The sequence below is a fragment of the Amblyomma americanum genome, chromosome 4, assembly GCF_052857255.1.
Source record: "Amblyomma americanum isolate KBUSLIRL-KWMA chromosome 4, ASM5285725v1, whole genome shotgun sequence".
Lineage (NCBI taxonomy): Eukaryota > Metazoa > Arthropoda > Arachnida > Ixodida > Ixodidae > Amblyomma > Amblyomma americanum.
Genome location: NC_135500.1, coordinates 128,490,241 through 128,517,984, shown reverse-complemented (window position 1 = coordinate 128,517,984; position 27,744 = coordinate 128,490,241). Strand labels below are relative to the sequence as shown.

The following is a 27,744-nucleotide window of genomic DNA, read 5'->3' as shown; positions in this document are numbered from 1 at the left end:
ACGCTTGCAGTAGACAAGATAAAACCACTGTCTGCTACTCAACCCCCAACAATGACCGAGATAACCATGTTTTGAGGGACTTGCAGAGAGTTATGAAATCTAGGTTGTTTCGCAAAGAAAATTGAAACTGCAACACTCTTAACGCATGTTCAAGTACACATTTTATTGCCTCATGCATTCTCTGTGGTCATTATATAAATGTACACGTACCGAGTATATATACAGATTAAAAACATGCATATACTACAATTTATTTAAATATACCTACACATTCACGACATTTATATCATAAAAACTTAAAGACTGCGAGGACCAGGGGAGTCAGGACTTCATCACAAGATATCACAGCATTTTGTGCATTCAAGGCAGCATAAATAATGTCTAAGACACCATCAGTGGTACAGCGGACTTAGGCCTGACAAGTGTGGTGCATGACACTGCTGCCTGAAGGCTGCACATAGTATTTACATAAATGCATTTGCACAAGTCAGTGATATGCCAGACTGGCCTGTCTTGTGGTGGGGAGTACAGGTGTCAAGCACATCAGTATCACATGCAACAATCTGCGACACTCTTGCCTATTTTGAATGTGCCTGGTGTGAGAGTGACGGTCTTGAGGTCTTTTTCGTGAACATTCTTCAGGCAACAAGACAGTAGACCATGTTCACGGCTGCAATACTCGAAAATGTACTCAAAGACCTGGTCAATGTTTTCCCCTGTTGCGCTTGACGTCTCGAAGTAGGGCACCTTGTCCTTGGCCAGACCTGGGTTTAAGCTCCTAGCGAAAGTTTCTGCCTCTGCTACAGAAACCTATAAAAAAACAGGCAGAAAAACATTCACTAATATAACCATGCTTCCCTAATAGACTATTTCGTTCCCCACAAGAACTTTCCATAGGTTTAGGTGTATGAGGGTGTAACGTTCCAAAGCGACAGGCTAAGAGGAACGCCGTAGTGAAGAGCTCCAGAAATTTCGACCATCTGGGGTTCTTTAACATGCACTGACATCGCACAGTACACAGGCCTCTAGCATTTTGCTTCCATGGAAATGTAACCACCACAGCCGGGATTGAACCCGCGTCTTTCAGGTCAGCAGCCGTGTGCCATAGTGAGCCGTTCACAATCATGAAAAACAACTCATTCAGAAAAACACTTCCAAATGGTCTGGTTCTGTATATAGCTGCGTAAAGTGAAATGAATCAAAATTTTGGCAACATGAGGCACATTATTCTAGTCGCCAATAAATTTTTAAAAAGTGCAGGTTGATACTCCTCAAGAAAAGTGACAGTCTTTCCTATGGCTTCATAACCAATGAGCCACTAGAACATAACCCCACTCAAGCAATCAACAAATACTGAAACAGTTTAAGGAGAAGCTGCTAGGAGCTTTCTACGCAGGCATTCATGCAAAAATTATCGGTGCTTAAGCTCCGCCTTTAAAAATAGAACGTAGCAGTGTTATCGAGTTCTGTTCCCATCACCTACTCAGTTACTTAATCCCCAATTAGCATACTCATAATTACGTATCCATGACTACCTGTCTTTAGGCTACTTCATTAAGTCAAAGACCACAACACATTCACTTGGTCCACCCTTATTCAGCTTGAACCAGCGAGCCTTCATGGCCTGTGGGTAGCGTGCTTGTTTCGCTACCCGAAGAGTCCTGGGCTAGATTTCCACCCAAGCTCAACTTAACCCAATTTTCTTTCCAGCTCAATTTTATTAATTTTTTGCTTCCATTGGGATTTTTTCCTCCTGGTCAACAACGCAGGTGACGACACTGGCCTTTCTGTGACATGGCATCTTTAACGCTAGTACATTAATACGCTGCAACAAATGAAAAGTTGTGCTCACATAATACAGAGGCACTGTAAACCATAAAACCATACACGGGAAAAAAAAAAAAGGCCTCTTACTGAGGCATTCAAATGCTCCCATAGATTTCAAAGCTGCCCTGCACTTAATATGCAGGCAATTAAATACCTGGTTAGGGTAGTAAAAATCTTGCTCACATTGCTGTACATAATAAGTGGCAAGAATGTATAAGGTATAATGGGCTCTGCATTTTAAACATGTCCTTTGCACAGACAAAAAATTTTATATTGATGAAACATCGAAAAAGACTGGCCAACGGAAACATTTTCTTCACGTAATCCATATTCGACCATACTAAATTGTATACACAGGCTTCCATGAAATCCAAGCAATGTAGGATAACTGCAGATTTCACTGTGGGTGGAAGAACTGTTTCACAGGATCAAAACCAAGAACGCTAGTTATAGATAAGAACAAATCTGAAAAGTTATGACAAGACTGACGAGAAGGGCACAGTGCTATTCATCAGAACACTGAATAAAGTGTATTGCGACTGCTAGTTAAACAAAATAGTGCTGGTTTCACGCTTCAGATCAACACCACCTAAGACACAACCAGCTGTTGGGTAAGATACAGCAACCTCAGAGCACGAAAAATCTACACTGCAATACTTAGAAGTAAAAGTCGCTCTGCGTGACATTATGAAAGAGCACATTGTATTTTTAGAATTTTTAAGGCTTCAAAAACAAGTTATGACTCATTCCCATACAACTGCGCTAAGGTGAAAAGATGGGCACCCCGGTACCCATTCATCACATCTGAAGCACTAAAGGAATGGCCGAGGACACAAGAAGACAGGATGCAGACTACTCAGAAGCGAAGTTTATTTGAGAACTTGCTATAAAATACGAGGGAAAAGAAACAGACAACCATGCAAAAAAAAACATGGGATCGTCTACACTAAATGTGCAATAGGAGTGGTGTACTGCATTCCCCTCTCATGTGCGGCTTCATACATTGGCCAAACTGGCCACTGTATTAATGACCAGCTACGGGAGCATGCCAAAAACATAGAAAACAATGACACTAGTGCTAATCTCGTGCCTCACCTTGCTTCGTGCACATGCAGGGCAAGGTTGGAGAAGACCACTATTCTAGGCAAGAGCGGCAATGATAAGGCTAGGCTCATTCTAGAGGCTTATTATATCCGTAAGCTGTCCACACGTTGTGTTAGTGACACGGCTGTACACGTTTATTCATCGTGTGCCTTTTAAGGTTCTTTTTTTGTTGAACTTGTACGCATGACTGATGTGCGGTTTTTGTGCCTTTTCCACGCGCATGCTCGACATTCTGTTCCTATATGTCCCCTGTCCCACAGCATGACTAAACAGTTGGTAGCAGTGCTCGTGAACTTGTTTTTGTGTCCCTTACCTCTGTCCCTCGTCTGGTATTTCGCGCTTCCTAGTTTACAATCATGCAGCCACACAGCATATGAAGAATGCAGAGTTAAAACCCAGAGAAAAAAAAAAGCACAAGGCAATCCAGTGAGTCATCTAAAAAGGCAATTTTGATATTGAAGAGGGACACGGATGGACAGGTGATATATCCTATGTGAGAACTTCTAGTCAGCTTGTGAAGGCTGGGCACAATTTCAAGATTGTAGGAGTGGGACTTGTTATCAGAGTGGCAACTGCAAACTGGGCAATATGCCAGAGGCACGTGACTAGATTGCATTGCGCTGCTTTATGCCAATTTTCTCTGGTTTCAGCTCAGCATTCCCCACACGTTTTGTGGCTATGCAGTTTTAATTTTTCTCCCTAATTTTGCAGGAAGTGCTCAAATAAACTTGAGTAGTGAGTAGCCTGCATTCTGTCTTGAGTCTTCTATCTCCTTTCTTTCAAACTCTAAATATTAGAAATATACGGAAGATGTACACCCACTGTCATGACATAATGGAACGAGACTGAAAAAAAAATTTAAATTCTTTGCACCTAGGTTGCATTGCTTGAGATTGAATGGCGCACTTTGAAATCGCCACACTAAAAATTGGACTGCACGCTCCCACTGAAGTATAGGCAGCGACAGCAATAAATTTTTCTGCTAATATTGCATTCTATAAGCTTGACTGCAAGTGTTCATGGCAATATTCAACTTCAATGCTGCAAGCTCCATAGCGGTGAGGCAAAAAATTCTCAGCAGCAAAGGCTGCTCACTGGATCAAAAAAAAAAATAAGTACTACAGTTCTACGAAATGCCCCTCCCAACATTCTAACAAATACTTTCATAAGAAGGACACTGGTTATCGCAGAAGACTGCAGAAGTTCTGCAACACCCAATTGAAAGTTTCAATACGACCAATACGAAAAATTTCGCTAAAAAAATTTTGGAATAAGCATACCAGTCCTTAAGTGAGCATGTTTCTGCAGTGGTCTGCCCTCTGAGGTCAGTATTGAATACTGAATGCCAAGTTGGCGACTTTGGCCAACTCTGCGCACTGCAGCTATTGAACGTTCTGAGCACTGCATAAATGAAGCAAGTTGACTTCCCATACCTGTCGTTTTGTTGTGCCTAGCAGGTCACTCTTGGTTCCAACAATCACCTTCAAAGCAAAGTCGTCCACCATGCTCAGTAACTGGACGTACCTCGTCCTATGAAAGAAGAGACAACAAATAATGGTGTAGTAAGGTATGAGAAGGTTTACTGGCTCAATGTGCATGTCAACTATCAGGGATGTCTTAATGGAGTACTCCAGACAGATTTTGCCCACCTGGTATGTTTAACAAGCATCGACTCAAAGCAAGAAGTGATGAGATTGGAAAATAAAAGCTTTGGAAGGAAAAAGGAAGCCATCCATTAGAACCAATTTGCTGAGCAGCCTAAGCTTTCAAATGTGAACAGGATTAGTCGGGCCACTGTTGCTGAACCAGAGACTTTCCAATCCTTTGGACATTTCTTTCCCCTAAATGTGTGCTTGGCAACTGCTCAACATGTTCACAAGCTATGCTCCAGCCACTCAAATTAACTTGTGATGCTAGCTATTCTTGGCAATCCCCTTTCTCTGAAAATTGGCAGCTGTCAGAAGAGTGGCCGACATGAATGAAAACTCATTTTCAGTCTACAGTACATTAATGTTCACACTGCACAGTTAGTTCACATTACAGTTCATGCAATACAAGCAGAGTAAAAATGCAGAGTAGTAGAATGATGTCGAACTATGGAAGCTTCATGAAAAGAAATAGCAGCTTTGTATATGGTGAACAAGGTCACGAGGTCACAAATTTCATTGTGCAAATGAAGAAAATATATTATTGCAGCACCCAATAACACATGCAAGTCACATCTACCATATCTCAACAATTAATGAACATGCAAAATAAGGAAAGCAAAGCAAAGCCACCTGTCCAGTACTGTACTCTTCATGCATGAACTAACATTTTGCATTTGAGCATGCAGTCCTCGACTGCTAGGCTGAGAAACCGTGTCTAAGGACTACAAAAGGAAAAGAATCATCGAGACAGCTTCGGCCATAACTAGTTAATATATCAAACCTGAAGAGCAGCTATTTTGCTCTGATTGCTTAAAACTTCATCCTGTGATGACTTTCACTATGAACACTGCCATACCTTACTGCAGAAATATCTGTTACAAGAATCTGCATGATTCTTAGAGTGATCTAGGGGCTCCATAGAGGGGTGCTAAATGAGAGCTCTGATCATAGACTTGCGCAGAGGGGGTAATTGGAGCCAATGGCCCTCCTAATCGACATCGAGAAGTGGGGTGAACTGCAGTGGCCTGCGAGCACGTTTGGCCTATTTCGCTAAAGGTCGTGGGATCTGAAATATGCGGCGCCGCGAAGTGAAACTGAATTGCTGCACCATCTGCCGTAACAAGGCGTAGTGTCAAGGCTCACGGCACTTCTGTGCCAGGCGGGCCATGAGCCTCAGCACGTACAGTTATGGTAGATGGTGCAGCAATGCATTTTTGCTTCGCGTCGCCACGCATCGCGGATCCCAAAAACTTTTGCGGCCGACAGCAAGATGGCAACAGAAACGACATTGCAGGAAGAACTATCAAAACGAAGTGTTTGCAACTGAAATTATCAGAACCTAGCACTCTGCTGCATGCAGTTACTGCTTCCCAGGGCAGGTTTACAGAGTGAAAACCGCAATAAAACCACACCACATTTCCAGCCTTCCTCTTATGTCATATGTGACAGAACACTGGTTTCTGACAATCCCCTGTCTGGCAGATTGATTTCGTGTTACAGATAAAGAGAAGGATTTGTGTACAGTATCCATAGACTGAAGAGTTTTTAAAGGCCTTTCTAGAGTCTTAAAGCCTTCTCTTTTCTTGGCTCCATGACAAAACACAATGAAGAGACATGTGCTTAGCGCATTTTATGGATTCCATCTCATTCCTATGTGGAACTTGCCCTGAAGTTTGCGGCGCCGATTGCAGCGCCATAACACACTGCCTAGCGAGAAGAGCAAGCAGTTTTGGGTAGTACTATTAGTACTTTTTCGCGCCACCTTCAGGCACTTATTGACGTGAGCCTCCGCGCTCTGTCGAAGGCGCACGTGCCGTGCTTCAGCTATCTGGGCTACGCCGAGAGATTCTACGCAATGAATGCTGTCAGCCAAACACGGGTATCTAATCGCGCAGAATGTGTTCTTGCGTTTGCAGCGGCCCAAGTGGCTGACAAAAGCAGTTTTGAGTCGCCGAATAGAACAATTGGAGTGCCACCTTGACAGCACAGGTTCCCCTTCGGGGAGTTTAAAAAGCCAACAGGAAAAGTTGAAGCCAGTTATGCGCTGCGAGTAGCACAAAACAAGCCAACTTAACTAGTCCAATGGTCCTTGAATTTTTTTCTTTTGCACATGTCCATAAAATGAGTTGAATTTTCGTTGCAATAGGATGCATAACCTATGATTTTTTTACCGTATGGTTCACTGCTTCCAAGAGCTCGCACATACCCTTACTGCAGTTTTAGGTGTGACCAACATATTACCAAGGACCAGAGGTATTGAGAACTAGAGCAGTAAATTCAACTGCAAATATTTCATGAACACAAAGATAGAGCCAAAAGGCAACACTTTAAAACCAGGCAGTGCATTTTTGACTAGTTTGCAATCAAGTGCATATATTGCACATAGCAATGTGTGTCCGATACACACTACCAGCACTGCAAGCATCAATGGAAGCACTACAGAAGTGTCCAAATCACTTACATTAGTGCCTTGAAGCTTTCCCGAGAGGTAACATTAAATGCCATTATAGCAACGTCAGCATTTCTGCAGTAGAACATGCTCAAGCCAACATAGCGTTCTTGTCCTGCCGTGTCCTGGGGCAAACAAGAACACTGGTGAGTACCGGAAGACGCCAATGAGCTCAAACAACATTTTACGACAGTCATGCACCATCACATTTTGAACATATAGTTTTCAAAATATGCAATTAAAGCCAAATCTCCAAATGCAAATGCTTACCCATATGGCAATATTGTGCTTCCCCCTCATTTTCAAAGTGAACGCTGCACCTAGTGTGGCCTAAAGTGTCAGAAAGAACACAAATGTGCAAATTATAACTAGTTCCGACAACAGACAGCATATAGCACTTCAAAATGTCCCTGCCCTGCGTTTTTGCAGCATCTATGAATGCATAAGCAGGGGACAGAAATAGTAGGCCTTCAGCCGTTCACGCCAATTTAAGCATGCAAATGAGTCAGAGGAAGTAAGCCTATCGCAATTTTGAAACGTGCGATTAGATCCGAGTATGTATGTATATATGTGCTGCAAAACGCACGCCTTCAAAAGGCAGCGACGAACGCCACTCACTCAAGCATATTTCAGGAAAACAATCGGGAGTTGCTCATCTTGACACTCCGGCTTTAGCCGCGGTTACTGCTCACGATGATAGCGGCGCGGAAGATGGACCGCTCTAGTGGCCATGGACTGCTTACGCGGCAACAGTTGAGCTTTTGATACGCACTAGCGTGGCAACGTAGTGTTGTTAACGTTACCAATGAGGAATAAATCTTTATACCTACGAAAGGGAGGCTAAAAACTTTCAACATGCAGTCAACGCAGTTTCAAAAAGTCAGGAATTGGCGACTTGGTAGGCGGGGCCGGTGGAAAACACGGGAACCAAAACTTACTTTTGGGTATTCTTCGAACCGCTTCTCGAGGTATCGTATGAGAAGGGAGGTCTTGCCGACACTCGTGTCTCCCAGAATGATCACCTTGAGGTCACTGCACAAACAGCGAACGCAAATACACAGGGGTACAGTGAAAAGCCGGCATACGTGTTCGAGCTTGCACCCGAGCTGCGCAAGAGATGCGCAACGGTCGTCAATCCGTACGTACGCGGTCTGCAGCTTCACGCCCATGTTTTGTCGTTCCGATGTCCAGGTAGGTCGGTGTTCACGGCTTTCACGCCGTTTGGGCAGCTCTTGCTGGAAAGATACCACGTGCGGCATGTGGGAGCGAAGAGTTAAATTGTGGCTCCTCGGCTTCTTCGCGGCTGACTTATCATGGCCATCGGTGAAGGGGCGGGAAGCCTTCACTCTCTCCACAGACAGCCACGAACCAGTGGGATGTTTGTTTTCGTTGACGCTGCTGACGCACCCGTGCGCAGCATGGCCTGCCAAAGAGATAGCATTGAGAACGCTTGTCCCGCGCAGTCGACAACCGCGCTGACTGCTCAATTTGTGGCGCCATGAGGCTCGCGCGTCGCACAGCTATTCGCGCTGGAGTTCGAGCACGCGGGCGACTTTCGACTCGCACGTAAATAATCGACCACTGAAAGTTCAATACATATGATGTCCTAGCTATTAGCGCGAATGAGCGCGCATTTAAATCCGCTGACCCCAATTCACGAACGGGAAAACCAGCCACACGAAACGTAAACAAACCCAGCGCAGAAAGGACGCAATGGAAGATGCGAAAGATATCTGCAGTCGAATGCCAAGCCAAGCCACGAGGCTTGAAACGAAACAAGCAGCCTGCAGTTTTGGTTTTGGTATCGCGTGCACCGAAGACAGGTTGGCAGGAGCGCCATATCACGTGCCTTCCTCAATTTTCCTACCTCATTAGTTGCCTAGCTGCCATGATAAGGAGCATCCGAATAACAGAGCACCCTTCGCGTAATTAGTCAACGGTGGCTGAAAATTCCCGTCATATCAAACGCAGCGAGCACGAACGCGTCGTTATTTGTGGTGAAGCTTTATAATTGGGACAATGTATGTGCTCTCATGCGCAACAACAAAATATCACGTGCAAATCCCACGCCAAAAAAAAATTACTAAATTGCACTAGTTTATTATCAGATTGCGGACGATGAAACGAGCTGTAAGAAAATACTTTTACATTCGTTCAACGTCTGGGCGGAGAGAAAACACGACGGCAGCATTTTTTCTTTCCCTAAGTGCCAGGAATTTGTTTTTATTTTATATACTAGTTGCAAGGATAAATTAATGAGCGAAAATATTGCATGATTTCTGGCAATGTATGCTGCTGATACAATATTTCGTGCTGTAAGGAATACAACTGTACCTAAAATCGCAGCCCATGATCGAACGTCGGGAGACAAGCTCGACAGATCATGACAGTTAGGAGATAATTTGAGTGAGATACCAGCGAGCGACGGAGTAAATAAGGCGAGGACGAACAAGCGAGGTTACTGCCTCGTGAAATCATTGTCGCCTGCAGCCACTCCAGCCAAGCAACTAAAAATGTAAACGAAGTGAATGTAAATGAATGTCTTTCGTGAACTACCATGAAATAAGGGTTGAAGTAGTAGTTGATAGAAAGAAACTACAACACTTAAAAAAATTACGTACGAAAGGGAAAATTTTAGTTCCATGCCAGCACTGAAACAGACAAGCCTCTATTCCCACCCAAAACGAAGGCGAGTGTTCAGGAAGTCGGGGATGTCTTATTACTTTGTCATTACATGTTGCTGACTTTTTCTGGCAATGCCAGTGTTTTATTCTTTTTCTTCGTCGGAAGGGTAAATTTGAAACCTTGGAGTGCCACCTGAAATATGCAGTGATATCTCTTATTGCGTACACTGCTTTTGCTCTTAGCATGATGTTTGCTTCTACAGGGGGGGGGGGGGGGGGGGGGGGGGGGGTTAAAAAAATGACGGCCGGATATCAAAATTGTGGAGAGGGGTAGGCAAGGGAAACAAGGAATGCATAGAATGCGCATGGTGTAATTTTTATTTTTGGGTTCAAATTCCAAGAGACATTAGGAGAGGGGGGGGAAGAGGGGGCGAGGACAAAACTTGAAAGATCGAGCACCTCGGCTTCGCCCCATTGTTTCTCTTCCCCTTAAAGTTGTTCTTCACTACGTGGACAGACCATCTTCGTTTTCTTATTAACGCGCGGATTATTGGGCGGACGTTGTTCAAAATAGTGGATCCTTTTATCGTACGAACCTGAACATAGAACAGTTTGAACAAATACATAATTTACAGCCAACACGTCCGTCCACAGGACGCGCCTGACGGATTGGAGACGATGTACAGCGGGTCCTACACGTAATCAAGTTGGTTTGAATTCTGAGGACGCAAAACCGGCGAAGGGCGTTGGGGAAAACGAGGCAATTTACAGTGGCAGTGCACGTTTCTTTGCTTGCATCGTGGCTCTCGAGGAGCGTTCGATAAGTTCACCCTCCTGGAGAGCAACATTCTTTTTTATTGAGTAACGAAATTCAAAGACTTTGCATACAAATGGAAGCCTGAAACGTGCTTTTTTCCATTTCATATTTTTCACCAGCGGTGAAGAACGTTCACCACCAGTACACGAGTGCGCACAGATCGCCGTAGCGGCTGCTGGCGGCACCTACGGCCTACTGAAATGGCGACCTCTACCTCGGAGGGCAAGATGCACGTACCGTTCAGATGTTCCTCTATCTTGGAAAACAGCCTGGATTCTGATTGCGGCAGGTCAGGGCTGTAATGTGGGTGTGCTGCTATTGAGGGGCTTTTGGTGAGGCAGAACAGCAGCCCGTATTATTCTATGACAGCATGCGCAGAGAGATGCAGTGCACAGGCGGCGGAGATGGATCGGCGCTGGCGGGTATACTGCTGCAAAAAGTGACGCGCTCCTCGAAAAGGGGACATTTCAAATTTTTATTTGGAATGTAACATCTGCAAATCCCGTCACGACGATGGCCATCATCGTCGCCATCATCATCATCAGCCTAACTACGTCCGCTGTAGGACAAAAGGCCTTGCCCATATATTACACCTCCACTTAACCCCGTCTTAGTGCCAGCTGGGGCCACCTTATCCACACAGTCTTGCTAATCTCATCCGCCAACCTGAATTTCTGCCGCCCCCAGTACTCTTGCTTTCATTTGGAATCCCTATTAAAAAATGTGTTCAGGTTTGAATAGGAGACAAATAGGATTATGGCACATTTCGTTTAACATTATAGGACGAAACTTCCAAAGCGATTCAGCCTTAGAGTGACTCCTTAGTGGAGGGCTCCGTATAACTACCATTACCCATAGTTAATTACCGTGCACTTACATTACACAGTGCATGCAAGTCGTGGGTTCGAACCCGCCCACTACGGTAGCAGTTCGATGGAGGAAAAATGTGAAAATTCCCTGTACTGTGCATTGTTAGTGCCCGTTAAGAACCCCAGGGGGTCGAAATTATCCGGAGCCCTCCATTACGGCGTCCCTCATAGACAGAGCCGCTTTGGGATGTTCATCCTATAAAGCCAAACCAAGTGTGCCATAATCCTATTTGCTGACCCGTTCAAACCTATATACATTTTTCAGTAGGAATCTACCCTGTTACTGTAAGGGAATATCCGTTATCCTGCCTTCGCATAACATGCCCTGCCCACTCCTATTCTTCTTTTTCATTTCCCCTAGGATATCGATAACTCGCGTTTGTTTTCTGAACCATTTTGCTCTCTTCCTGTCTCGTAACGCTACGTCTATAATTTTCCTTTCCACATCTCACTGCGCTGTCGTCAACTTAATTTCAGAACTTTTCGTCAGCCCCCGTTTCATCCTCATAGGTGAGTAATGACAAGATGTAACTATTATATACTTTCCTCTTAAGGAACCTTGGTAAGCTGCTGTTCATCGCCTGAGAGTATACACGTACAAAATGTATTCCACCCCATTCTTAATCCCTTAGCTATTTTCCCCTCATCGTCCGGATCACTTCACAAGAAGAACAAAAGAAGTCATCACTCAAGAGACAACTTGTTGACGCCCTCACACATTGCACGAAGTGGCCAACAGCCGCTCGTTTCCAGTGTAGAGCCACCGCCAAAAGTTTCTGGAAGGCAACTCTGTCCAAGAAATTGAATTTCTTGGCATCCAAAGAGCATTGCCTGAAATTTAATGATGCACTGTGTAATGCGCTCAGTGACAGTTATTCTATACACATAGATCTATTCCAGGATGCATCGGTAGAGGGCGGTGAAATTAAAAATCTTCGCTAATGCTGCCTTACATACACGTTTGACAACGGGGGTACGCACCGAGCGACAGCGTTTTGCAGGAACCAAACATGCTTGCATAACCTTGGGTTGTGCCTGTATCTCCTATAGAAAGAAAAGGCTTCTACACTCCTCCTGTTACGTCACACATCTTGCCTAGTTGAACTGGCGACCTTGAACATTTCACGGCATGAATTTAGAACATGAGGCTGAAGAAGCAACTTCCGCCAAGATGTTGGTGGACGTTGGTTCTTTACCCTTGTGTTCTGAATTCATGCCGTGGTATGGTAAACCGGACAAGGTGGGTGACGTCACAGGAGGAGTGCAGAGGCCTTTTCTTTCCAGAAGGCGCTGTTTATGCCCGGGTTTAGAGTCACTGGTAAGTCGCTGTATAAGTTTGCCCTTATCCAGTGGCTCTTATTCAGAGACTTTACCGCGCTTATGACTCCATGACAGCGCAACGCCTTGAGTCTGGCACCCGCGTGCTCTTTCACAGCATGGTACTGGGCACAAACAAGCAGTTCTTATCATCGTCTGGATGAAACGCCGTACATTCCACATGTGATACAAGAAGACGTAGTTCATCCTAACAGGGGTTGTACGGTGGTCTTGCTAATGACGAAAGTTACGTCCAAAATTTGTTCGACCCTTGCCAAACTGCTTCGGTGCTTCGTGACGAAGAAAATGAAAGGCAAAGCGGCTATAGGTAAGAAACATTCCAAGCTGGAAGTGCCGAGGTGAGCATGACCATGTCGTCGAATGCATATCCGTCTTGTTGGGCGCTGCAATACCAAATTAGCAAGTACGGCACAAAAATACCGTATACACTCGACTAAGTGCCGCACTCTTTCTTTTTATTTTGGCTGGGTGCAGCCCTTGTACGAAAGCAGCATTTTTCAGTTAAATTTTCCAACTATATCCCGGGAAAACTCTATTGTTGTGCTATACAGTCTACGGGGTATTCACGTGACGTCACGGGCGCCATTTTGTTGCCCAGCGGGTAGCTTCAGCAGTGCAGGGTGGAGCAGGAGGCGATAATCCGATTAGACATCCCGCAGCCTTTTGCATTGTTCCACAGACAACAAAATGGCGGCCGCTGTGACGTCGATGAAATACTCCCTAAACGTTTAAGTTTCGTCATCGCTATCGCTTTCGCCGCTGCTCAGGCCCGACTCCCCGCCAACCCTGTAAATGAAGTCACGTACGGTTGCATCCAGTACATTCGAAATTCTTGTAACTGCAAAAACTTTTAAAGCGAAAGCTTTACTTGCCTCGTCGAGCCAAGGTCATCGGCGCGGTACATTTGACTTTCAAGTGGAAAAGTGAACCCGACCGCGGCGGCTGCGTTTTTATGGAGGAAAAACGCTAAGGCGCCCGTGTGCTGTGCGATGTCAGTGCACGTTAAAGATCCCCAGGTGGTCGAAATTATTCCGGAGCCCTCCACTACGGCACCTCTTCTTCCTTTCTTCTTTCATTCCCTCCATCACCCCTTCCCTTACGGCGCGGTTCAGGTGTCCAACGATATATGAGACATACTGCGCCATTTCCTCTCCCCAAAAACCAATTATTATTATTAAGTGGAAAAGTGGTGGTCTGTCAGCCACGTGACGTATCACTTGACTCAGCGTTCTCTTGAAAGGGAGACGGCGCCGCTATCGCAATAGATTGTCCGGACCCCGTAGAGTATCTGTTACGGGTCCAATTGGACTTATTTTTGGAAATGTGGCGGAGATTTTGAAGGATGCTTCACTTCTGCCACCGGTTGGCCCGGTATTGCACTGCCTCCGGGATCGGCCTAAGTCTTTATACCGCGCCGTCTTTACTATCCTGTCTTTCTGTCCCATCTTTCAACTCTCCTACTATCTGCATGTGGTAGCGATTGTGGCTCGGCTTGAGCCAGTGGGCAGGCCTGTGCACTTTCCTTTTCTTTCTTCCTGGAAACAACTCTCTCTCTCTCTCTCTCTCTCTCTCTCTCTCTCTCTCTCTCTCGTGTGCATACACACTGCATCCTAAGTTTTTCGCTATGGAGGAAGCGAGTCGGCCGGGACAGTCTACGCCGTCGGGACGGTCTCGTAGACAACGGGCCGAGTCTGATCATCCGGCTGACGTTGCCAGTCATGCTAAGTGTTTAGCTAAAGTAGGGAAGTGAAACGTGTCACGCTAGCGGCAAGGACCGACGAATAACTGGAGCGTCAAATGGCTCAACGGCGGTTTAAGGATGCCGAAAGGCGGCAGCTCTTGCTGCCTCCAAAGTTCTTGCTTTGGAGGCAGCCGCTGCTGCTTCTGCCTCCGCCATGACTTCGGCTTCGGCGACGGACAAAGAGGTTGAGTTTAACTTGGCTTGGCAACACAGCATAACCGCGCATAACAAACCCTTCGCTTGTATAACAAGGCTTAGCAGAGCTAAGCCGCAGTTAGTTGTTACCACGTCCGGGAACACTGCACAGCACTAACTGAAAACCCGCGAGCAGACGAGCTGCAGTGATGCTCTTCTTAGACGCCCATTCGGCGTCACTTCGAGGTCGGCGGGTGCCATCCACTCCGAGTACAGGCTTCGGAAGTCTGTTTTAAATGGCGCACAGCCAGGCAGCTGTCGTCATTTGGCAGCTCTGTGGGGATCACGTCAGGCAAGGAAATGTATGGACTTGTGAAACGCAGTTGTTCTTTGCGGATTTTTTTTTCTTTGCTTCCAAGTAAGGGGGAGCGGCCCATAACACTTTGCTGAGTGCATACGGTAGTAAGGGTCCAATGGACCGCTCCGCGAGCCTCTCTGCAGCCCGTCCTCTGGCCGCTTCTAGTCGCCCACATCCGGCACGTACAACGGACACGTGGTCCTACTCTGCCTCACCCTCTATAGCACCTATCAAAAGGGCGACTAAGTATGCTCGAATATGAGTCTGATAAATAAATTCCCCCCCCCCCCCTCTCTCTCTCTCTCTGAGTTGACGCCTTTGAAATTTAACAGCAAGCTTGATGAATTTTCATGTGCCTGTTAAAGCACGCTGTTTTCTATGGCGACACATTGCAAACACGTTGCAACACATTGGGGAAGGCTTGGAATTTATTTCGACCATCTCGGGTTCTTTAACCCGCGTCAAATTCTATAGGTACAGAATTTTAGGATTCCGCCTCCATGGAAATGCGGTAGCAGCGGCTGGGATTGAACCCGTGAGCTCGTAAACCCGAATCCCACAAGTTCTCAGCAAGTTCTCAATGCTCCCTTATTACAAATCTACTCCACCTTGGGGGATTCCTCTGAACATTTGACCAACAGTGTTCCCACTTGGATTTATTGATCGGTTCGCTCTCGCCCTACCATAAACCGGCCGTCCCGGTTAGCTCGGTTGGTTAGTAGAGCGACTGCTCCGGTGAAGGACGATTTTTTTTTTTTAACTGCGAAGTTTCTGAGAAAGCTGTATAGCTTTCCTCTGTAGCCGTATGGCTGTGCTTGGGTGGATACCAATGAGTAATTTCTCCCTTATTACAAATCTACTCCACCTTGGGGGATTTCCCTGAACACTTGTCCAAGTTCTCAACTGCTGCAATGGGGCATTGACGTTTACGTACTCAAGAATCCAGTCAGAGGCGAGTGGCCACTCGGTATGAAAGGGAATTCTTGTCTTCTTCCTTCGCCGAGATCGATAACAACCAAGGACCCCTATTGTAACAACACGACATCGGTGGCGATGAGCAGAGATAGTATACTGCAAAGTGCGTATGCGATGTACTACCGATAGTTGTCCTGTCGCTGTAATCGATACCAGATTTTGTCATTTGCTGCGAGTGGATCTAGCAAGTATTCCCTTTATATTTTTAGACACCTCACTTAAGAACAAAGGAAGAAACAAGTAGGAAATTGAGTCATAAAAACCAGCTATCTCCCTTATCGCAAAACTAACAATTAAATACTTATCCAATGACTTTCCTTAGAAATTTCGGTGCTCAGGCATTGTTTCTCATATCACTGTCCACTCTTCTTTATCAATTGCGCATTGGTGAGCAATGAGAAATACCTTCGTACAGCAGAGTTATCTGCCCCTTAGTTTATCTGCAGAATTAGCCGGTAACTTTCGCTGCTTCATAGCGAAAACGGCAACTTTTGATTTGCGGACATAATCATCTCGATACCGCATCTGCAGTATTGCACCTATTAAGTCGCATTGCAAGAACTTTTTTTGCACTTTAAACTGTGTGCTCCTCTCTTTCCAGCCCGCTTTCATTCGTGTGCGCCGCACTGAATTTCAAGACATGCTGCGGAAAAAACGCCACAGGCCGCGTACACCGTATGAAGAGATCCCACCTCGTACGACCCTTTCTGACTCAGCCCCCCCCCCCCCCACCCCCACGCACACACGCTCTTATCTCAAAAGATTGTGATGAAATTAAAATTAACTTAATTATTTGGGTGACATATCTTATATTTCCTTTCACACTGGTTGCTCAGGCAAGTGGGTTGTGACTATTAGAATTTCCCGAAGTGCGCTTCTCGTATGGTGCCTGCATCAAAAGTGAATTCGTCTTTTTTTTCCTCCCCTTCATTTCATTTTCATTTGTATGCGGGTTTTCTGCCGTCTGCTCTGTTTGGTTTCCCGATCGAGCAAGTGCACTCTTGCTGGAGGCAGTTATGTCTTGAACATCCCAGCCGCAGCATTAGCTAATTCATTATACAACATTTAAAATGACTGCTTCATTAGTTTGAAGATTTCACACTTGCATAGCCGGGCCCTCTATAGAGTGCTGTGATGGCCGCCACATTTTGCCGCAGCAGGATGGCACATTCAGAACGCATATTTATCAGCAGATATAATCTGACCTGTCTTGCCACATAAGCATTAAAAATGGCTTGAGATCATCTCAAGTATCACTGAATTTATACGTTGTGCATTTTTTGGCATCTGTCTTTCCTGCTTAGACCATGATTGATCCGCAGTATTTGATAAATAAATAAAAATAAGTCCACCTTTCTCGGGTATCACTTTTAATTGCGCGGCAAAATCTTGCTTTCAGAGTTTGCCCTGCGCATGCGCCGAGTAGTTAAGACTGCTGTAGCGCAGAAAACCAATGGGGCGCGGGTTCGACAATAAGCAGGAGAAATCTGCAAGCGTCCCGAGGGCGAATCTGCCGATATATATTGATTATTATGGCTGCATCTTACGATGTGCGAAAACATTGCGTTCATAAACACCTTCCCGCAGAAAAAATACGTTTGTCCGGAATATCTGGGTATGGTATGCAAACTGCGCAGCTGCAGAGCGGACACTGGACGCCTAGAACTTGAAAACGAAGAAACATCGAACCCGACCACGCCGGCTGCGTTTTTATGGAGGAAAAACGCTAAGGCGCCCGTGTGCTGTGCGATGTCAGTGCACGTTAAAGATCCCCAGGTGGTCGAAATTATTCCGGAGTCCTCCACTACGGCACCTATTCTTCCTTTCTTCTTTAACTCCCTCCTTTATCCCTTCCCTTACGGCGCGGTTCAGGTGTCCAAAGATATATGAGACAGATACTGCGCCATTTCCTTTCCCCCAAAACCAATTATAATTATTATATTCTTTCCCTCTCTCCTTTATTCCTTTCCTGAAGGCACGGTTCAGGTGTCCAACGATATATGAGACAGATACTGCGCCATTTCCTTTCCCCCAAAACCAATTATAATTATTATATTCTTTCCCTCTCTCCTTTATTCCTTTCCTGAAGGCACGGTTCAGGTGTCCAACGATATATGAGACAGATACTGCGCCATTTCCTTTCCCCCAAAACCAATTATAATTATTATATTCTTTCCCTCTCTCCTTTATTCCTTTCCTGAAGGCACGGTTCAGGTGTCCAACGATATATGAGACAGATACTGCGCCATTTCCTTTCCCCCAAAACCAATTATAATTATTATATTCTTTCCCTCTCTCCTTTATTCCTTTCCTGAAGGCACGGTTCAGGTGTCCAACGATATATGAGACAGATACTGCGCCATTTCCTTTCCCCCAAAACCAATTATAATTATTATATTCTTTCCCTCTCTCCTTTATTCCTTTCCTGAAGGCACGGTTCAGGTGTCCAACGATATATGAGACAGATACTGCGCCATTTCCTTTCCCCCAAAACCAATTATAATTATTATATTCTTTCCCTCTCTCCTTTATTCCTTTCCTGAAGGCACGGTTCAGGTGTCCAACGATATATGAGACAGATACTGCGCCATTTCCTTTCCCCCAAAACCAATTATAATTATTATATTCTTTCCCTCTCTCCTTTATTCCTTTCCTGAAGGCACGGTTCAGGTGTCCAACGATATATGAGACAGATACTGCGCCATTTCCTTTCCCCCAAAACCAATTATTAATTATTAAGAAACACCGCTGTCGAAGTTCTCGGAAAGGAGAGACCTGCGGACAGCTCAAAGAAAGGCAAGGGTTTCTTGGAAATTATGGATTGTGGTGGACTGTGTGACATGCTGTGTGTGTATGCGGGTGAAAAGTAGAGCTGTCTTATTTTCTCTCTCTCTCTCTCTTCGTATCCTGGAAGCCGCCGGCGATTCATATTGATAGCGCACCATCAATTAACTTAATGGACAAGCATGTTGCGCTCAGCTTATATGGTATGCGAAAAGCGAGCACAAATACAAACACGGGCCGACGTATAAGTCGTTTAACTATTTGCACTCTGTGTGTTAGTCCTTTCTTGCGTTGTATCTTTTCGCATTCTACGCGACCAGTTTAGACGCGTTAATCGTGATGTGTCCGCATGATGACGGAGCGGTCGTCCTCATTTCGTTTAGTCCCGAATGAGAATATAGAAAAAAAACGCTGTCTTCAGCTAAAACCAGGATGTTCGTGGTTTTGGAAAGGGGGGGGGGGGAGAATTATATTGTTGTTTTATATTTGTAGAATTCCGAAATTTTGTTCCTAGCACTACCTGCCTTTCAGTGATGCTTATTTTTATGCAAGATGTGTGCACAAATATCTGTTTCTTACATATGCGCTTTGTTATTGTAGCCTTTGTGTACACGTGCATCCTGTTCGCTGTGACTGCTGGATGAAGGAAGCCAGGCTACGCCTTTAGCTCTTGCCTTTTCTCCTTTCTCCTGTATTGAAAGGATGAATAAATCTCAAACTTCAAATACAGCGGAAATATCGAGCCACCGCAAGCTTTATCTAACTCAGCCGTGCATCGTGCGTGCTGTCAAGTGCTTCCAAGGGACACGGAACAGCAGCGTGCGATATCAGAGCTTCTGCTCTGCTCCTTATCGTGGATCTCTTTCAGATAGCCACGATTGACCATTGTCGACGACTCAACATTCCATCGCAACATTGTTCGCAGGTTCACTGCCGCCTTGAGTTTATTTTGGATGATGCAATGAGAAGTTTCATAGCGCGGTCCTGTGACGTAGCAACGCGGCTCTTGTGGTGGGAAGATATTGCTTTTTATCAATAGGACGCGGGAAAATGGGGGAGTGGGAATATAGGGAAACTTATTAATGCGAAAACATTACTATAGCCTTTGTCGGCAACGGAAGTGTCCGCGAAACGTGGAAGCAAGAGTGGTGTGGTGAAATATATAAAGTCAGTGATTAAACAATATCAAGCCAGAGTCATTAGTCATTGATAATTAATTTAATAACACTAATATCGAGCATAAATATTAGCAATAATTAATTGTACTGATTAATGACGCTAATCAATGAGATAATCAATGATGCTAATTGATGTCGGTGATTAGTGGAGCTAATTATTGAGATCATGCGACGTCATAGGAGTGTGACGTCATCGCATACGTCTGATGATGTCACGCCTACAACCAATTAGAGTAAAGCAAAAAACGGAGTCCTGAATGTCGGTGTCTGAGAAGGAGGATGATATGCAAGCTTTCAAATAGCTTTAGAGCATTTTATATGATGTCATATAGACAAGAGCTTAAATAATCTGCGATTCGCTGATGACATTGCCTCGCTGAGTCACTCACGAGATGAATTGGATGGCATGATCGATGATTTAGACAGGCAGAGCAAAACAATGCGTCTAAAAATTAACATGCAGAAAACCAAGGTAATGTTCAACAGCCTAGCAAGGGAACAGCAGTTCACAATTGGAAGCGAGGTGCTGGAAGTGGTAAAAGAATACGTCTACTTAGAGCAGGTCGTGACAACTGATCCGGATCATGAGAGGGAAATAATTAGAAGGATAAGAATGGGTGCAGCGCATATGGCAGGTTCTCTCAGATCATGAATAGCAGGCTACCAATATCCCCCAAGAGAATAGTGTACAACAGCTGTATCTTACCGGTACTCACCTACGGGGCACAAACGTGGAGGCTAACGAAAAGGGTTCAGCTTAAGCTAAGGACGATGCAGCGAGCCATGAAAAGAAAAAATGATAGTTGTAACGTTAAGAGGCCAGAAGCGGGCAGAGTGGGTGAGGGAACAAACGCGGGTTAATGACATCCTAGTCGAAATCAAGAGGAAGAAATGGGCTTGAGCAGGGCACGTGATGCGAAGGCAAGACAACCGCTGGCCCTTAAGGGTAACGGAGTGGATTCCAAGAGAAGGCAAGCATAGCAGGGGGTTGCAGAAAGTCAGGTGGGCGGATAAGAAGTTTGCAGGCATAGGGTGGGCGCAGCTGACAGAGGACCAGGTTAATTGGAGACACATGGGAAATGCCTCTGCCCTGCAGTGGGCGTAGCCAGGCTGATGATGATGATGACGATGATGATAATGGACAAGAGCTACCAATGTCGAATAGGAGCCACCAACGTCTCAGCAAACACTAATGCTTTTGGATTTCTCCAGCGCAGTCTCTGCAGTGCTCTCTAAGTTTTTGGTGCGTCCTTGAACGTTAAGGCGGAGCTCCCGCGCTTGTTCGGCCAATGGCCATTTTTCAATATATATTTGCTTGATCGCTATAGTCCTCCCGTTTGCGATAGGAAAACAAGCTCCAGCTCATTTAAAAGATGAATGCAATAACGTTTCATCGGTATGCGTTGCTGGTAGCAGCAGTGTTGGTACGAGTAGAGTGAGTGAAAAACGCAGTGCATAAAACAAAACCTTTGCTCGATTTGCCTGCTCGCGTGCAGTGTTTCGAAAAAACCTGCTGCACCAAAAAGAGGCCTGCTTCTGCAGCTGTTGAATGAAATGTTAATCCCGGGGAGTTCATAGCTGCTTCTGGCTCCAGCGGATGCTTTTTATTTTTATAACCGGCGCTCTAAAAAGGATCGAAGGTGACAAAAATTAGTCATATTAGAAACTTGATAGCTTCTAATCTAACTGATACAACACCCTTATTCGGCACACATGTGGTCCGTGAATATTTTGTAAATTGCGTTAAATTCCTTTGAGCCGCACTTTTCCTTGTTCAAAGTGCATCGACGCCTCAAAAATGTTACCCACGGAGGTCTGCCGACTCAGTAGCAGACACGAAAGGCGAGGTGGTTTAGCAAGCGTCCTCTGAGTGTGTTTCTGTGTGGTCGCAGGGGTGGAAAGAAGAACACGAGTGTGCGTGCGTTCGTGTGTACGAGCCTCATCAAAACTTGGCGGGATGCAATTCCATGAATTAAACGCTCTGGCGTCAGGGGTACGGATAGTTTTGACGGATAATTTCGACGTTGTCGCACATTCATGAACCAAACCCTCAAATATAAAAACAGTATCCATTCTGAATTCCGCAGTATATTCCACACGAAATGGATCAGCGTGGTTGAACTCAGATGCTTCGTGATTGTGCTCTGTTTGTTACTGGCGCAACATGTATACGTTTAGCCTGATGGCCTCTGGAGCAAGTCACGTAGACGAAGTAAGAAGCATCTTATCGCGTTTACTCAAGCTTTTCCTCTTATCTCTGATATGCAACGATTCCCACGATTTATCACACAGCGCAGACCATGCTGCGTGCGATAAACTTCCCGGGAAAGATCGGCTGGTCTCGTGAACGGTGGCTTGTGGCAGCACCCTAGTGTAGTGCAGAGCACGTACGCTGTAAGGGTTCCTCACCGTGGCCTCTTTACTTCATTTTTAATTCTGCGATAGTGAAGGAGAGCTTTAACGCTTAGGGCGCTATGTACGCAATTGTGTCGAAAGAGAACTAGCGGCTTTTTTCGAAAGTGTGGCAGATCTAGAAGTTACTTATTTGTCTCAGGTGAATTTAGCCTTATTCATGTCGAAAATGAGGGGGGAGGGTCGTTCCACAATCGCAGTAAATAATATTTCACAAAACAGTGAGCTTGGTAGCACGTTGTCCGCAATTCCTATGCAGAGAGATTTTGCCACCGGTAATAAAATCATTTTTGTTTCCTAATATCGAACTTCATGTGCATCTTTGAAAAGATAACTTATTCCATGGTGCCTCGGGCATTTATCTGACAAATTCTGGCATTTGTTTTTTGAATTTTTACCATTGTGACACTTTATGCCAAGTTTTGTACATGCTTGTAAAAAATTAGCAGCTGAAGTTTTAACGCGACAGCGTTAATTAAGACGCCCCTTCTGATGAAAATCCGGCGTCGTCGGCGTCGTCAGAGTTGTGAGCGGAAAGGGAGGTGGCCCGCCTACCGCCTAGACGACGTCATCTTGTGACGTCATCACAACCTGTCCACTGTTGCAAGTGGCAACCTACACACCGGATTGTGAAAATACAGGTGTCGCCCTCACCGGCCGATTTTGTAACTAAAATGCGTTCGTCGACATTGATTTTTGGGTGCGGATCCCAGAGGCTACGCTACATCGCCATTCACTTCAAAACGGTGGCAAGCCATTCTTTTTTGATGAGGACGTCATGAGTTTGAATCGACTGTCGGGAAGATTTTTAAGTCCAGTTTTCTCCGGCGATAAATTCGTCTTTTCTGCTGGGCAAACGGCAACAAAGCCAGAAAAAGCCAAAGAATAAATTTCTACAGAGGACAATAATTGCATAGAGTATTCCTCATTGTCCCCTTTAAAGCTTTGCAAAATTTTCGCTCAACCGAGAGCTGCATTGCGATGAACGTCGTCCAATTGAATATCCTTTGCACTGGATAAGCAATGGCTTTGGAAGCCGGACCGGATTTCGCGAAAGATTGTTCTTCTGTGGGATTCGTTGAACATGATTTGACCGCCTTGAAGTAGGCGAGGTGATACTTCACTAGCATACATAATGTTGCAGAAAAAACATCTCTTCGCATTTTCCAGTCTGATAACAAATCGCTGCGCTTAATTTCCCTGTGCCTTCAAGTCACTCCACTCCATTCACAGCAGCGCGAATGAAATTAAAAAGCGCATGACTAACATTCATCTGAGTTATGCCGGAGTTTTTAGCCAGTCATAAGGGCAACTACGCAATGAATAATCACATTACGCTGGTTTAGAATTATATCTTAAACCGGGAAGAGAGTGAAATATGAATGCCGGACGGTGGCAGCACAGAAATAAACTCTTACAGAGCCCTGGAGACGGCTCGCACCGCAATGTTGTGGAATTTCTAGCGCGAGAACGCAGGTCTTTCGCAATAGTAATCCCTGTTCACATAGTAGTGCTATATTGCAGTCTTTCATTGGCTTGTAATGCAGGAACACGCAAAAGCAAAAATGGCGAGAAAGATTTGTGAGTCGGTATTTGCGAAATCGTGGCAACATCTGCAAGAAGCGATTGCTTGTACTCGACCCGCGCGAGCACAAAATATGACAGTATCAGTGCTTAATATTTTCAATTAAGAAGCCGTTATATTTGTTCCTACTTATTGTAGTTCGCAGTTTTATGAGTTAACCGAACTCATTCGCCCAGTACAAGCGTACGCTAACCTCGCTAATGTCGAACTTCACACTGACTCGTTAGATAAGACATTTTGTCAAGCAACTAAGTTCATTCTGATATGTGAAGCGTTTCTGCAAAATTTCGGGTGTGACAAGCGCCATTTTAATATCGACAGTTGCTGACACAAGCTTCTGGGCTAGGCTATGGTTTTATGTATGCTTTTTTGAATTTACTGAGTGATAACAACGGCTTTCTCTGCAAGGTAATTTTGATACCTTTGTGTAGCATTGAACGCATTTTGAGCTTTTGTACGGGGATTTTATTAAAGTAGAAATATTGTATAAATATTGAAATGGCCTCCTGGAGTTATTAACATCTTGAAGGTTAACGGAATGAAATTTGAACACGTCGTAAACTTTTAAAAAACAATGGCATTACATCCTTTGATGTAAGCGTATGGCACGGGCATTGGTACCCAATAATTCCGGACAAAAGAATTTTAGAGCAGGAAACCGTTTATCAACGCAATTTTTTATATAATGTAAGATTTCACTATAACAATCAATATATCCGCAGATAACCCGACGGCATTCTTGAATTTTTTTCTATTAACCTTTTTTGCTTTTGTAAAAAGTGTTCCCCGTTGGTTTTCTATGCCAGTCTTAAGTCTTGGTTTATGGTTTATATGAGTTTAACGTCCCAAAGCGACTCCGGCTATGAGGGACGCCGTAGTGAAGGGCTCCGGAATTTTCGACCACCTGGGGTTCTTTAACGTGCACTGACATCGCACAGTACACGGGCCTATGGAATTTCGCCTCCATCGAAATTAGACCGCCGCTGCCGGGATCAAACCCGCGTCTTTCGGGCCAGCAGCCGAGCGTCATAACCACTCAGCCACCGCGGCGGCTAGTCTCAAGTCGATGGAAACATTTTACAAAGAAAGATTTTGCTACATATCAGAGGAATGAACCATTACTTTCAATATTTCTCTAACAGTATGTTAAAATTTCCAATTTTCAAAATTTTTGGCCGAGAATGTTGAACATCACTATGCGAGTGGGCCAACTTTTCTTGTACCGTGTAAGATCGCTTGAAACTATGCTATAAACTTAAGTTAGATACTTAAAATATTAAGGAAATCGCGCACGCTTTGATTAAATTTCTTTCTCTAGCAGATCATTACATATGTCAATTGTTACCGGTATTTGTAATTTATCCACTCTCTTTTCTTGCTTTAGGGATACGGCGCTGGTTTTTTTTTTTTTTAGTTAACAAAACTAACCTACCTCGACAGTGATTACATATTCTAAAAAAAAAAAGAACATGATGCTCATATGAAGAATATTACGCTTCTGCTTAACAACTAAAAACCATTTAGGTAAAAAAAAAAGCCAGCGTGTCGTCCTCGTGTCATTCCTCAAAACCCAACAACACAAACAAAACAGAAAGGCGAAACAGAAGAGTGGTTCGTGCAGCCTCATATCCAGCAATCGCGGGCAAAAGCATTTTTGAGCAGGAAACCGTTTACCAACGCAATTTTTTATATAATGTAAGATTTCATTATAACTATCAATATATCCGCAGATCACCCGATGGTTGTCCTGTATTATATTTTTTTACGCACGTTTTTGCTATCGTCAAAAGCGTTCTCGATTAGTTTTCTATGGCAGTCTTAACTGTTCAGTGCGATCCCTGAAAACACTTTAAAAGAAAGATTTCGCTACATTTCAGAATAATGGAACACTACCTTCAGTATTTCCATAACAGTGTCTTACAATTTTCTAATTTTCAAAATTTTTGCCCCTAGAAAGCTGGACTCGGTACGACTCAACGAGGCCGCATGATCCACAAAACAACTAGCCAAGGGTGATGCGGTCTCACCACAGCGGGTTCCAGCTGAGGCACCCATCTTTCTCCTTGTCCAGAGTTGAAGGCGGCGCGCAGCCTCGGCTTTCTGTGTTTTCGTTCAGCTGGAGGCGTCTCCGCGTGGAGCCATGCAGCTGCGCGAACAGAAGAGGAAGCGACGCATAGTATTCGCGCAGACGAGCGCGTGCAGCTGTGCGTCTGCCGGAAGACAGAGTCGCCGCTTTTCGCTCGTCTGTCGCGTGGACATGTTTTTTTAACGCCTCTAACAATGCGCGGCGAGGCTGGTGGGGGAAGGACGAGGAAAAATGAAAATGAAAAACAATTAGGCAACGCGGAGACTTGCTCAAATGCGGCAGCCTCTCTGAAGCTTCTTTACAGCCGGCGTCAGCGAATAAAGCGCCGGATCGTCAAAGCGTGTAGCTCGCAGGAGTGGTTTCAGGGTGGCTCGTGACATGAGACTGACTCATGACGCCTGTCTTGCGCAGTCATGATGGCTGAGCTTATCATGGCCCGCTGACTATCTCCGAATAGTTTTGAGAATTGGACATACGATTTGCAAAAAAAAAAAAAAGTGGAGCTAATCTTACCGGTTTAGTGCATTAATCACACTAGTCATTTATATCTGCATTTGGCCGTGGAATTTGCATCGTCAGCCGTAAGAGCGGCTGCGTTTTTATGGAGGAAAAACGCTAAGGCGTCCGTGTGCTGTGCGATGTCAGTGCACGTTAAAGATCCCCAGGTGGTCGAAATTATTCCGGAGCCCTCACCTACGGCACCTCTCTCTTCCTTTCTTCTTTCACTCCCTCCTTTATCCCTTTCCTTACGGCGCGGTTCAGGTGTCCAACGATATATGAGACAGATACTGCGCCATTTCCTTTCCCCAAAAACCAATTATTAATATTATTATTAGCCGTAAGAGAAAGCCTAGCCGTTCTAATGCGAATTAGCGGAATCAGATCTGGCCACCCGTCGCCCCTACCCTCTCTCTCTCTCTAACCTCTCCCCTAAACGTGGAGTGGGGGATTTCTCATCTCTTCACTTTGTCACCTGCCAACAATGACAGGTGAGAAATTCAATTTAATTCAGTTGTATGTCATTTAATTAAAATTAATTAACTTAAAATACTTAGGTTAAGTGATTGGCTTAAATAAGTGATTGCTGTAGATTCCACGGTAGAATGCAGGACTATATGCTAAGCCATGAGCTGTAACAGCTTTCGCTGTAGAAAGAATATCAGCTTCCGCTTCAGGATCGACATGCTACAAGACAGTGACTAGGGCAATCCTTTCGAGAGGCGCCTATAGGACTTCTTCACGACTCTCAACACAGCTGGCTTTTGGGCTGAGGGAAGAGCGCGCCATAGCAGTGCAGCTCAATTTATTTAATTATTTATTTATTTATTTATGTTACTTACAGGTGCATTTTACGTAAGAACAGTATGTGAGTGGGGCAGTATACACATGAATTCAGAATGCATTAGAGCAAAACAACGATTGAAGAGAAACGTTATAAAATAGTTGGCAAGAAATATTCAGCGGAATAAGTAAGGTTTAAAAAAGGCGTTAATACAAGCTTCAAAATGCAAAAAGATGGAAATGGAAGATTATTTTTCGCTGAAGTTAGCAAAAACACAATTTCATTCATATTATACAGCAGTAACATTGTTTTCTGGTAAAAGCACATAAAACCGAGATATTAGGCGATTATCGTGGTTATCATATCTCGAAACGTGGCAGGATTTCTTGCGTTAGTAACTTCGTCAGGAAGGCTGCTTCAAAGGCTTATGGCACGTGGTAAGGCAGACATTTTAAACGCTTTAGTACGACCAAAAATACGCAAAGAGTTGTTATGATTGTGGAGGCGATGTGATATACGACATTGCCGTGA

At 44.7% G+C, this 27,744-nt stretch overlaps 2 protein-coding genes and 1 pseudogene across 3 annotated transcripts in view; 1 reads left to right on the top strand and 2 right to left on the bottom strand.

The window, feature by feature from the left end:
* Positions 1 to 27,744, bottom strand: part of LOC144128347 (exosome complex component MTR3-like) — a 176,951-nt gene that overhangs the window by 72,270 nt on the left and 76,937 nt on the right. The window lies entirely within an intron of this gene.
* Positions 139 to 26,013, bottom strand: LOC144128343 (uncharacterized). Of its 2 annotated transcripts, XM_077661677.1 has the most exons (7): positions 25,873 to 26,008; positions 8,176 to 8,452; positions 7,968 to 8,061; positions 7,300 to 7,359; positions 7,042 to 7,154; positions 4,365 to 4,461; positions 139 to 810 (listed from the first exon to the last, which is right to left on the bottom strand). In XM_077661677.1, exons 1-7 carry the CDS (start codon positions 25,898 to 25,900, stop codon positions 550 to 552), a joined length of 930 nt encoding a protein of 309 aa, XP_077517803.1. In that variant the 5' UTR covers positions 25,901 to 26,008; the 3' UTR covers positions 139 to 549. The 2 variants fall into 2 exon arrangements, with proteins under 2 accessions (XP_077517803.1, XP_077517804.1); XM_077661678.1 differs by lacking the exon at positions 7,300 to 7,359 and having other exon boundaries at positions 25,873 to 26,013.
* On the top strand, positions 13,939 to 14,082 carry LOC144130724 (U2 spliceosomal RNA; annotated as a pseudogene).